This window comes from Sceloporus occidentalis, unplaced genomic scaffold, assembly GCF_023333645.1.
Source record: "Sceloporus occidentalis isolate IW3139 unplaced genomic scaffold, rSceOcc1.0.p SCAF_1, whole genome shotgun sequence".
Taxonomy (NCBI): Eukaryota; Metazoa; Chordata; class Lepidosauria; order Squamata; family Phrynosomatidae; genus Sceloporus; species Sceloporus occidentalis.
This window is the reverse complement of record NW_028316981.1, coordinates 193,243,547-193,257,436: the sequence shown is the minus strand read 5'-3', so window position 1 is coordinate 193,257,436 and position 13,890 is coordinate 193,243,547. Positions and strand designations below refer to the sequence as shown.

The following is a 13,890-nucleotide window of genomic DNA, read 5'->3' as shown; positions in this document are numbered from 1 at the left end:
ATTCTTCTGTGTCTGTCCAGCACAGGCTTAATGATTAGCTTGATAAAGATCTTGGCCTCATTCTCAAGTTTTCTTGAATCAGGCCCTCAAAGGTGCAATTGTATATTCAAATGAGTCTTCTGACATTTTGGTTTTACTAAATTTACCATGAGAGTATGTAATTTACATACATTTCTAGCATTTGTGAACCCACTGCTTGTATTATGCTTTACTTTCCAGTTGCTTTAAGAAAAGATGCCTCCTTCTTTACAAGGGAAGCACATTTATTATACATTTCTCTTAGTGTTCAGTATTGATTTTTCTTTCGCCTCCAGATAGCAGTTATATCATAAAAAGTCAAGGAAAATATGTTTTTCTAAAGATTTTCTTCTTTGCTCATAAACACAGGACTGACACACACACACACACACACACACAAACAAAGTTAAATTTTAAAAAAAGAAAAGATGAAAGGCAGGGTAGATTTTCCAAAGCCTCCTCTCCCCTACTTTAACTTGAGAGGAAAAGTAGTCGTTCTTGATCTCATTTTGGACTGGCTGCACATTAGAGACAGTAGTGTGTTCTTCTGTTTATCTTTGCACAGAACATGCTGTGAATGGAAAATATCCCATATAAAGATCAAGTGAAGAATGCTCTCTTTTATGTGAGGGAAGTTTTCACTTCTCCTTCCCGTATTCCAAAAGAATGCTGCTTGCATACATGGAGCAAAGCCCTGTGATACAGTACTGTATACTGTTTCTGCCAAAGACACTGAAATATTTAACAGGAGAGCAAATGTAGAATCTTTGTTTTTAGAATATGGCAGGATAAACAGATACAAGTACATGTTGGCAGGGAGAAATAAATTCTGGATCTCAACAGGTATTCTTGTTAAAAAGCAAAAAAATAATAATAATAATAATGAATAATCCTCTTGGAACTTTTGCAAAAAGCTGTGCATTACCAATTTGGGGGGAAAAAAGCCCTGAAAATACTAAAAGGATTGCAAGAGTTTACTGCCAATCGACTAGCAGATTGGAGGGATAGGTGGACAGACACACTACAAGTCTGTATAATCCCCATGTTAAAACAGGAATCTTTGGAGACATGGTTAGATGAATGGATTATGGTTCCTATTAATTACTTATAATAGTAGTTGCCAACTGTGACAAATTCCTATTTCTGCTGTAGCTCAGCATGATTCCCCTAATGTAACATAGCTTCTTGGTGGGTAAAAAGAATAGGCTGAATATCACTTTCTGTTCTCCAGTGAGCATCTAAAACAAACTCTGTTTTCTAGTAGTTGATTTGCTTCAACCTTTTTTTTTTCCAATACAAATTTATGTATTTGTTTATTTATTAAAAAACTTATATCTTGCACTGTATCCAAAGATCTCAGGGCAGTGAAAGTTTAAAAGCACATGAAATAGTCTAAATCAAATTAAACCAAATGAAAACCATTTACATGTACAAACTGGATAAAATCATTGCACCCTAAAATCTTTTAATAAAAAGCTCAGTTATAGACTAATGACAAAATGGATCCAATGTTGGTGCCAGTCGGGCTTCTGTATTTAGGATCACAATGACGTCAAATCCCTCACTAGATGTCAGATATCAGTAAGGGAGAGTATCATTCAGGTTGAGTATCCTTTATCTGGAAATGCAAAATACTCCAAAACCCAAAATTGCCCACATGGATGGCTGAGATAGTGACACCTTTACTTTCTGATGGTGCAGATTACACAAATTTTATGCACAAAATTTATTAAAAAATAGTGTGTAAAAATTACCTTCTGTATATGAAACATAAGTGAATTTTGGGTTTAGACTTGGGTCCCATTGCCAAGATATCTCATTATGTATATATTCCCTTCCCCAACCCTAAAAATAATAATCCAGAATTCAAAACACTTTTTGTCCCAATCATTTTAGATAGGGCATACTCAACCATTACTGTTGAAAAAAACAGTAGTCTAGCTCTCTCAAAAGACCAGCTTTAGCTAAAATCACTTCCTAGAGTTTCTGGGAAGGGTGAGAAACTTGTCAAGAAGAAATTTTACACATGCCTGAACAGATGAGAGCTTGCCAGTTAGTTTATCCTGATTAGTGGCAGGCTGTAAGGGGTTTTTGTTTAGTTTTTTGATTTGCGGTTGTGGTAGAGCAAAACTTCTGTATGGAAGAGGTAAGGAAAGCTTAAAGATTTTGAAAGCTACTGTTTAGGCCAGTAGTGCTACCCATGAAATTGGAATGCTCAGTTTCCTATATACAAAGTTCTTCCCTCATTCCATATGTTCTCTCTCTCTGTCTCTGTCCTAGAACAAAGGCAGGATATAAATAAAATTAATAATTACAATAGCCCCTTATCTGCACGGGATATATTCCAAGATTCCCAGTGGATGCCTGAAATAGTGGATAGCACCTGCAGTTGACCATGTGTAACTGAAACATTGGAAAGCAAAACTGCAGATAAGTGGGGATTACATTAAATAATAAATAAATTTTAGCATCTCCTCTTTATGACTTCCCTCCTTCCAACAAATATTTCTGTGCATCCCCAGTGGGAAGAACAGAGTTCTGTCATTAATGTGTCTGCCTTTTTGTATGACGTGGATTCATACTATAGTAAGATGCAGCCCCATGTCTCATCTCTTTTGGTGGGCAGGGAACAATCTCATTCAGGGTCAATATGCCATACATACATCTTCTAACTGGAATTGAATTGGAGGTGTTGTGCTACTGTTACATCCCAGACCTTGGGATCTTATACTTCTTTTCCCAATTGCTATGGATTACTTCTTCACACGAAACTTATGCATTCCATGCATGTGTATTAGCTGTAATTTAAAAATAGCATGGCACACTTCTGAATTCTCAGGTTCCATTCAGTTTTCTACAAACTGACCTGGGAGCCAGAAGTATCCACTGCTTTGTAGTAAGTAAGAGTTGGTATCAGTGAGGATATCACAGAAACAGGAGATCTTCAGTGCAAATAATGGTAGATGAAAATGCTTTTGAAAGCATCCCTCCAGAGGGCAGTTGACACTGGTATTTTCCTGTTCCAGAATGCACGTAAGATAGTAGTGATGTAAAAGATATATGAAGCAAGCGGAGACTCAGTGTTGCCTTATAAATTTCTGTTGTAGATGGTGTGTGTGTGTGTGTGTGTTTTAATACAGCTACACCTTGACTTAAAATTTAGTAAAAATTATTGGAAGCCAGATGATGTTGTTTCAGACCTGGACCAACCCACAGTTTACTACTTAGCTGTCCTTTAAGGACACTAAAACTTAGTCCTGAACACAATAGCTAGGTCCATATAGACTCACTGAATTGCTGAATGGTAAGTCACTGCCTGTGTAAAACCCATTAATTCAATAGATCTACTCTAAATGGGATTAGCAATTGAATTTGGGCCTCAATATTTACTGCTATCTGAGCTGGCATTAACCAGCATCCCCTTTAGAACCAAAGCTTTACTAAGACTGAAATTATTTGGTACTCAGGAAGTGCAATTCAGAGGCAGTTTTGTATTGGTTTCTAGTATATCAGTGACTGTGGTGGTGATGAGCAATAGGAGCAGATCAATAATGCTCCCAGCCGTAGAGATTTGAAAGCCGAAGCTAGAGAAAAAGAAACTGCTAATTCTGTAAAAGCAGTCCAGTAAAAGAAAATATTTTGGTGCAAATGGGAAAAGGCTAATTAAAAACAAAATCCCCAAGAAAGAAGTATTGATAAAGCATGTAATTATTTCTTGGTCTTCTAGTCTGGTGCTACCCTTTTATGGAACGTAGGAGCTTGTAAACAAATGCAGTGTTACTTTTTCATAGTGTAAACTGAAAATTATCTGTATTTTAATCTACACATCGGTTTAAGACTATGGAGATTTCTATTATACTCATGACACCTATTTAGTGACATTCTACATTCAGAATGGCTAAAATGAGAAATACAAGGTATGTTGGGTAACATTCTCTGAATCTGTAAGTCAAAACCTATGAAAGCATGTGTATCTTCTTGTATTCTGTAAAAGAATATAATGTTGTGACCTACTGCAGTAAATGAAGCCATTTTATCTCTTTGCTGCTCCAAAACTGTGTGTAAATTCTTGACAAGGTTTTCTCATTGTCTCTTTAAAAACACTGCACATAAGCTACCTCCCTAAGAGCAACATATTGATCTTTAGCATAATAGGCCATGTGTCCTTTAAGATGTACCAATGGACAAGGTGGCTTTGTATTTCCCTTTTTATAATGGGTAAAGAATTCTAAAATTTCTTTAGTTTGTAATTGTAAGGAGAGATGCTTCATAGTAAGTGTGATATGCCTTAGTCCTAAATATATTAACAGAGGGCTTGTTTTGACATGCCTGTAGATTCTTGATGTCTCATCACTTGAAAACTCCCAGCTGAATGTGTGAAATGATTCTGTTGGAAAGTACTGTGTGTGAGAGGTGATAATAAACATCCATCCATGATGTTTGATCTATGGGAACTTCTTCACAGATGCAAGCTGTAATTTCATGCTGCAGCCATTAAGAAAGGGACATGCATGTGAAACTAGTGAAAACCAGTTCTTGGTAGCCCATTCTCATGGATTTAATGTGACTCACTTCCAAATAAATTTATGTTTTACAACATCCCCGAGTTTCATATCCTCAGAGAAATCTCTTATTAACATAATACAACATGTGTTTAAATATATCTTTCCTTCTTACATTCTGCTCTACAAAAACTACTAACTCAAGCTGTATCTGCACTGCAGAATTAATGCTGTTCGACACCACTTTAACTGCCATGGCTCAATGCAATGGAATCCTGGGGTTTGTAGTGTTGTGAGATATTTAGCCTCTTTTGTCAGAGAGCTCTAGTGCCACAACAAACTACAAATCTCAGGATTCCACAGATGGAACTATGACAGTTCGGGCAATGTCAAACTGCCTTCATTGTGCAGTAGAGATGGAGCCTCAGACTCTTAAACCCCACTCAGTAATTCCTAAACCTTGGGACTACCTGATCTGGAAAAATACTATTATGCATGTGGGATGGTATGGCTTGAGGATTAGATATATTTGAAAAAGGAGAGAATATTAAACCTAGAAGGCCACAATATAAAGTATGGATGGCATGCATATTTAATATATGGAAAACAGAAAGAGAATAAGGAGTTTAATAATCAGGGTATTAGAAGAGGACTTTTGAGAATCTGGGAACAATGTAGGGAAACAAAATTATTTTAAAATCCCAATGTGGACATCACCATAAGAAGCTCATTTTGACAGATTTAAAAATGTAAAAGAACGATGGTTAACATATGGACAACTATTGGAAGAGGACGAAAGATTGACCTTTAAATTAAAAACAAGAGAAAAATTAGAGAAAGAAGGGATAAAAATAGATTGGTTTCCATATAAACAACTAGAAGAAAGATTAAAAATGGATTTGAAAATAGTAGGAATAGAAAAATCCAAAAATGAACTGGATAAAATAATATTTGAAAAGGGAAAGAAAAAAATTCAAAATATGATTTATTAGTAAGACGTGATCTAGAACAAGAATGCATAAAAGAAACTATGATTAAATGAAGCCAACTTAGGCAAAATAATATAAACTTAGAAGACTGTGAAAAATCTTGGGGCAGAACTAACAAATTCACACTGGCACAAAATCTAAAAGAAAATTATTATGAAATGTTTTACATGTGGCACCTAACACCATCTAAACTAGCAAAAATGTATAATAATGTAAACAAGATGTGTTGGAAGTGTAAAAAAACAGAAGGATCATATTACCACATGTGGTGGACTTGTAAAAAGGTGAAGAAGTTTTGGAACATGATACACACAGCTATAATGGATATTTTAGGAAAGACCTTCCAAAGAACTCCAGAGTTGTACCTTCTAAATTTGACAGATAGATTGGGGAAAGACCTAGGAAAAAAATACTCAAAATTAGTATTATATATGATTACAACAGCTAGGGTGCTGTACGCACAAAAGTGGAAAACAATACAAATTCTGACATTAGAAGAATGGATGAGGAAATTATTGGATATGAGAGAGGCTGTCCAAAAGTTTGAAAGGAGAAAAGGAAGATAACGAGGAGGAAGAAAAAGAATGGGACCTAGTAATTGAATACTGGAAAAAGAATATAGAGAAAAGTCAATGAATAAATCAAGTAATGACATAAGAAAAAGAAAAGGCTAATAAGAAAAGAAGATATAGTATGAGTGTAAATATAGGTGGGAAAAATAATATATGTAATATGTAGGTAATATGTAGGTAATATGTAGGTAATAGATAGCATAAATGTTTATAGGGGTGTGTGTGTGTGTGTGTGTGTGTGTGTGTGTGTGTGTGTGTGTGTGTATGTGACTACAGGTAGATCTAGGGGTGTGTGCTATATGTATATGCATTTGTAGTTATGTATGTATGTATATACGTTTGTCTGTTTGATATATAATAAAAATTATTTAAAAAGTAATTCCTAAACCTAGCTGGCTTAATCCTAATCCTCACTCTTTCACTCCACATACTTCATGCCCATCTCGACAAACTGTCAACCACCATTATATTCAAATTCAAATCTGAATCTTTCCAGACATTTCACCAATCACCCACTGGATCCTTACCTGATTCCCTCTATTACTGAATATACAAAACCAAATTACTTTACCGCTGCCTTGAGTCCCTATATTGGAGGAAAAGGCGGGATATAAGAAAATCATCATCATCATCATCATCATCATCATCATCATCATCATCATCATCATCATCATTTTCTACAAAAAGTCCATGACCTCACACTATCTCAACCTGTAATGGCAACAAATGCCATAAGTATGGGTTATTTGAATAACTTCCTTTCCTCTGCACTGAACTTTTTGGGCAATATCACTGCTGAATCCTTGCATTCTGAAATGAGAGGAACCAGTCTCTTCCTGCCAATTGTCACAGTTTATAAATGTATGAACATCCAGAAGTCTTCATCTTCTTAAACCTTTTCTCACCCTGACCTCTTTCATTTGTTTTCTCTACAATATACTTGGAGAGCAAATGAAAAGAAAAAGGTCTCCCTGCAACTCTGGTTCTGAAACTTCCATCTGTTTCCTCCCCAATTGGCTTTACTGCCTCTAAATGGAGGTGCCAAAGTGTGCTTTGTACTTGGCTTGCAAGAACTTCTTGAACAGTTTATGGAGTCAAAATTTAAGGGGTAAACTGTAGAAAATGAATATATAGATATAGATAAAGTTTGGGCTTATGGCTGAAATCGAATGGAGTGTTAACACAGGTTGCATCTACAATGCAGAATTAATGCAGTTTGACACCGCTTTAACTGCCATGATGCAATGCTATGGAATTCTGAGATTTGTAGATTTTGGGAGATACTTAACCTTCTCTGTGAGAGCATTCCAGTGTCACAACAAACTACAAATCCCATGATTTCTTAGCATGGAGCCATGAGACTTAAAGTGGTGTCAAACTGCATTAATCCTGCAGTGTGGAAGCAACATAAATGAACGCTCTATCTAGTACAGTAATTCAGTAAACAATAACTGAGTAAACAATAATTCTGTTTTAATATGTTCTGTTTTTAACTGCTTTTATCTTTTGAGTGCATTTTATTTTTTCAATGAATAATGTTTTATCAAAATGAGTTGCTGTCTAATGGGACTAGACATTGCATAATATCCCACACATCAACCTTGAGGGCATCTAGTAGGCCCCCACAGTGGTTTTTGTGGCAGAGTGGGAATAAGGGAAAGCTGTTGGTGATAGCGAGATTTGTGGAAACCTTCACATACGGTAGTAGAAGTGGTTTAGGCTGCATCTGTACTCCAGAAATAATCTAGGTTGACCCTACTTTAATTGCCATGACTCAATGCTATGGAATTCTTGGATTAGTGGTTTTGTGACACATTTACCCTTCTCCGTCAAAGAGCTCAGGTGCCACGACAAACAGAAACTTGCATCCGGGGGGGAAACGGTGGGATAAAGGAGCAGGAGCCTCACAGATAGCCCTTCTCTTTAAAAGTCAAGTTGATTGACAAAAATAGCAGCTTAAGTTACGTAGCCATAATAACTACTAATGGAATCTCCACAATGCGGGCATACTACAGGAGGAGGTTTTTGCTGTCCTACTTTCCCTGTTAGCCTTTGGTATGGTGTCATTGGCTTTTGCTATCATGTTTTCCTTGTTGCTTGGTTTGCCCTATTTAGTGATGGTTTGTTGACATCAGTCCCTGATCTGATTTAGTGAGGCAGTTTGTACCTTTAGACCTATAAAATCAGTCATTTTCTTATTTTGGGGAACAAGTTGCTTTGTCGTACATTTAACCAATAAACATTGTTAATGGAGAATATCAAAAGATAATTGATTACATACCTTTAGTACCCGAGGAAAAGATGTCAGAAAAATAAATGTTTGAGGTTTATCTTTTTTTAAAAAAAAATGTGAAAAGATGTAACTAGTTTGCATTGTATTTTGTTAAAGTTTCCTAAACCCCACTGCCTGTTTTCAAAGTTCAGGACATCCTGGGGAGTTTGAGACTTGAGTTTCTGAAATAGTATGTCTTACCATTATTGTATTTTTGGAATGAACAGAAATTTCTAAAGTGGCATCAGGAACAGAATCGAGCTCTGGCATTTAAAGGGAATATTTTAAACATGCCCAAGCCTTGGAGCAAGCTGTTTGTTCCTCAGCCTTTGTTTTTTAATCAAAATGGAAGAAATAAGATAAGAATGCCCTAATTGTTCTGCAGGTAACTTAAACTGAAACATCCTGTTTATAATTCTTAACATCTCTGGTTAAGTGTATTATTACATTGTTAACTTGTACCCTTGTATTATTTTTGTTACCACATATAAAGTAATTCTAGGAGTATTTTTAAGCTGCACTTTAGGAATTAAATTTACTTCAAAAATAATAAACAGTAGTCGGTCCCAAAGGCTCCCCATATCAACTTTCATTTTGTAATGCAGGCGCGTCCTTGTGATATAAAACCTTATGACATTTTAATTAGGAAAATAGATCATGCAATTCCATACGATGGAATAAATTTTCCAAGCGCTGTTGCTTTGGTCTACTGCATGTTCCTCTAAATTGGAATAAAAATGCATTAAAACTTGTCTAAATTAAATCAGTCTTAAGACTGGGGGAGGGCAGAAGAGAGAGAAACTGTTGTTTTTAATTTATAGATGACCTTTCCTATACTTTAAATCTGTGCAAGGGAATATTTGTGTGTCGAGGCAATATTTTGCAAGGTGAAAATCAATCCTTTTGGTTAGGCATCTGAATTCCTTTCTTCATGTTAATTTTGCATTGCAGGCAAGGGGGAGGATAGTGATGTTCTCAGCATCAATGCCGACGCGTATGATAGCGACATTGAAGGCCCATGCAACGAAGAAGAGAGTCCAGATGTGCTGGAAAAGACTGTCAGAAGTGGAGATGGTCAGATAGATGACCTTCAAAAGGACATTGAGAAAAGTGTAAACGAGATCCTGGGGCTTGTTGAATCTTCCCCGAAGGAGACTAAGGCAGCAGCATTAGCAGTTCCTCCAGCAGATGATGTTCAGCCATCAGCACAGCAGCTGGAACTCCTGGAGCTTGAGATGCGAGCAAGGGCTATTAAGGCCCTCATGAAAGCTGGAGATGCAAAAAAATAGCCCCAGGGTTGTTTCATTTGCAAGATGTCTGTATTTGTTCTGATGGGTGTGATGTCAGCTCCCTTCAGTGCTAAAAATGATGTTTGGACTGGCTTTGACATTCCTCATTCCAAACCCTTTGTGTATCCTAACTGGACTAATCGGCAGCAGTTTGTCACTGTCATCAGGATGCTGCTTCTGTGACTTAAATGCACATTGATTGGTTGGATACTGTTTGGCCCACTTGGTCACCTTTTTTTTCACTTAGATTATATCTCAAAAGTAATCAGAAAACAAATAGGCATAGACAGCATCGCTCTCTAGCTTTACAGAGTAATAGAAGTGCTGAGGGTCTCTTGACAACCTTTACTCAGGAGGTACGTGTGGACTTCGCAGTCTCCATCAGCCTGAGCCAATGTAGCCAATAGTGAGGGATGATGGGTGTTACAATCTAGTACCTTCTGGAGAACCACACATTTCCATCCTGCTTGTCTTAGAAAGTTTAATTGTAGAAGGGGACAAAGGGGCATTGCCCATTATATGTGACATGTGAGTTGAGAAAGCACTCAAGGATCTCTGACAGTCATTTGAATCTTGCAGAACTTTCTAAAATTGATACAAGTTATGGGCATGTTAATGTTGATATGCATTGCCTTTGACCTCTATGGCCTCCTCTTGAAAGTCAAGATGGTGACACTGACCTTTGGCAGGAATTGGGAAACAATGCATCTGGCCTTAGCAGTTTGCCAGTTTGGTCAGCCAACCAGCCTTAAATATTCACAATATGTATAATTTCAAAAAATGAAGAAAAAAGTACTTGTCTCCCTTAATTCTAGTGACTTCAGTAATTGTGTGTGTGTGTGTGTGTTACATTATACGGTATAAAAAACTTTTGGTACTTGAAAGTTATGTGGTGCATAATTTCCCAGAATATGAGAGACAACATTGAAAGAGAATAGTTAAACCTCAAAACATTAAAATGCATGCTTACATTGTAGAGTTAATATGATTAATGATAGTTTCTAACCCCTATGTTAAGCAAGTACAGAAGTGCCTGATTGTTAAGACTGGCTGTACCACAACTGTTTCATTTTTCGATCGATGTGGTATTTTTCTCTCCTTTCATTACCAGTAAAGTTTTCTAATTTCTATTTGATAGAAACATTTCCATGCAGCTAGGGTATTTTTATTTATTTGTCATTCAGTTGTCCATTCTGTAAGATGAAACAGAGCAGTCCAGAATGTGAATTGTCAGTATGCTGAGTTTTTATTTGGACATATATATTCTTGCATCCATTGTACAAATTACTGATTGGCCCTTATTCACAACTTTCAGTAGATCAATATCTGCCATTTTTGAAAAAAGGCAAAAAACCTCTACAATCTACCATGTACAAATGAGCTAAATAAATATAATTGACTTTAAATAACTGTATTTCAGGCTGATTTTTTTATTTAAAAAAATTAAAATGGTGGAAGCAGACCTGCAGCAAATAGCTGATTGAACAGTAGCCACTCATTTTAATTGCTTTCTTTGGTTCTCCCACCTTCTTAGGTTTCAGTATTTGGGTTGAAAAAGAATGAAGGAAGGAGTGTTGCAGACCTAACACTGAACTGTGTAAAAAGGGGGACCATCAGCTACAGTATGTGGCAAAGACTTCACCTGGAATACACTAGGCCCTTGGTATCTGCTGGGATTTGGTTCCAGAACTCACCATGGATCCCAAAATCCATGGATGCTCAAGTCCCATTAATTACAATGGCACAGTAAAATGGTTTCTCTTATACAATATAAAATGACAAAATTAAGGCTTTTTGGAATTTATGTTTTTAAAATATAAGCTATGGATAGTTTAATGTGTGGATAAGGAAACTGTGGATACAGAGGGCAAACTGTACTATGTCTAGTTCTGGACACCACAATTCAAGAAGCATGCTGATAAGCTGGAATGTGTCCAGAGGAGGACAACCAAAATGGTAAAAGTTCTGGAAACCATGCCCTATGAAGAGTGGTTTAGGGATTTGAGTAAGTTTAGCCTTGAGAAGTGAAGGTTAAGAGGTGACGTGATAGCTTTTTAAAATATATGAAGGGATGCCATATTGAGGATGGTGCAAGATTGTTTTCTGCGGCTCCAGAGACTAGGACATGGGGCAATGAATTCAAACTGCAGGAAAAGAGGTTCCACCTAAACATTAGGAGTAGTTTCCTGGTGGTAAGAGCTGTGGAACATGCTGCCTCAGTATGGCAGAGTCTCCTCCTTTGGAGGTTTTAAACAGGGTGGATGGCCATCTGTCGGGGGTGCTTTGATGGTGTCTTCCTACATGGCAGGGGGTTGGACTAGATGGCCCTTGTGGTCTCTTCTAACTCAATGGCCCTTATCACACGGAGGCTTACCACTGGCAAAACGTTCCTGAAGCATTCCTGAAGCATGAAGGTGGGATAGCCAGCCACACTTCTTAATCGTCATTGAGATGTCCCACTTCTCTCCCGTCATCAAAGCATTCACGGAGCAGCCATTTCTTGAATAAGAAATTCCGTTTTTCAAGAAATGGCTGTTCCGGAAACTGCTGAGAATTCTGCCTGGCTGAAGTTTGTTTCCCGCCCAGTAATTCTTGTTTTTGGCAGCTTGTAGAGTTGGGGATTTCTGAAAGACTGAAGTGTGGTAAAAAATTAAATGAAAAATAAGGAAGAAGCTGATGATAAGGGTTGCTCCTGGTGATGCAGATGCATCATGCACTTTAAAAAAAACTGATCTCCTGCTGCAAAATCCCTATAAATTGTATATAAAACAACTTTCCATAGAACAACAACTCTTTCCTCTTCAGTTATACACTCACATCAAAGTTACTAGGCTAACATGGGATTAAGAAGCCTTCTGTTTGCTTCAAAACCAGGAGATCTGCCTGAAGGCCTTTATGTCCTCAATAATGCCTGGCTTTATAAAATAACATAGCATTGGGCTAAACTGGGGGAGTTCTTTGGTCCTTTCCTGTATTTATGATGACCTGGCTCTCAAAAAGTGTTGTTCTTTGTTTGTTCTTGAATCTGGTGCCTACCCTGCTACCTATAATTACCATGCTCACATGGGATAAATTGTGGGCACATGTCAGACATGTTCAGCTTTTCTTTAAAGGTCTCATTCATTTCATTGGGATAGTGTTATTCCCTTTGCCATAGTCTCTATACGGTAACTGATATCTTTCCTCTGGATTGCTTTGAATTTCATAGTAGGATGATGCAATCTGGATTTTTCTCATTTCTGTTCATGCTTTTTATCTGAGCATTCAGCTGTAGCCTTTTCCAGATTAAAAAACCAATAATACCAATAGGACTGGTCATGTCATGTTTGCAATAATGGGCACTCAGGACAGCTTGCAAAAGGCATGCTATGACGGCCCACAACATGCCCCAACAATGTCCATATGTTTTTCAGAGCTTATAAAATGAATATTTTTTTGGATTACAATTCCTGGCATCCCCTTGAAATGGTTGGAGAACTATAGTTCAACAATGTAACTTTTCTGCCCATTTTGAGAGATGGCTGCTCTTTAAAATGATCCCTCTGTGTGTGTAACGCTTGGCTAAGAATTTGGAGGTAATTCTTAGAAACCCAATATGTGCCCAGCCTTAGAGCCAGGCACTTTGCTGTCACAACACTAATGTCATTTGAAATACAGTAATCAAATCTAGTGGTATGTACTTTGTAGTATCTAAAATCATCAGAGGCATGCTGAGGCTTTTTTTTAATGTTTTGAAGAAATGTAGTCTTGTACATGGAAGTGACTGATAAGTTGATTGTGCAAATAAAAGCATTAGCTTCAGGAAAATGGAAGATATTTACAAAGGAATAAATTATTTCTTAATTGTTGAGCATTATGCCTGGGAGAGTGCAAGCAACCACTTGTTCACGCACTAATTCATTTTCAGAACTGCCAAGCAATTGTGTTTAAGAACCATCGGCCCTATTATCTTACCGCATCAATTCCTGCTAGCTTGCTTCCTGTATAATCAAACTATTTTTTTTATTTGGAATGCTTTACAGATTGCTTTTCATGTTGTCAGTTTCAAATGCTCCTTTAAACAGCTTTCCCCGCTCTCAGACAGTGTTGATTACAACTTCCATCATCCCCAGCGGGCAGGGGTTGTGGAAGTGTAGACCAACACCAGCCCATTGCCCAAGGCTGGGAGTGACTGTTTTAGATCATCTAATAGAAGAGGCAGGAACGTATCTGTCAATGTGAGAGTTCAAATTGCTGAGCGAATTCAGA

At 37.2% G+C, this 13,890-nt stretch overlaps 1 protein-coding gene across 2 annotated transcripts in view; it reads left to right on the top strand.

Moving 5' to 3' along the window:
* CAAP1 (caspase activity and apoptosis inhibitor 1) overlaps nt 1-11,051 on the top strand; it is a 41,306-nt gene extending 30,255 nt beyond the window's left edge. For both annotated transcript variants that reach the window (XM_089487997.1, XM_089488002.1), the window contains exon 6: nt 9,305-11,051. In XM_089487997.1, coding sequence (XP_089344123.1) covers nt 9,305-9,642 — 338 coding nt within the window. In that variant the 3' untranslated portion in view covers nt 9,643-11,051. The remainder of the gene's footprint in view (nt 1-9,304) is intronic.
* Nucleotides 11,052-13,890: the final 2,839 nt, after the last annotated feature.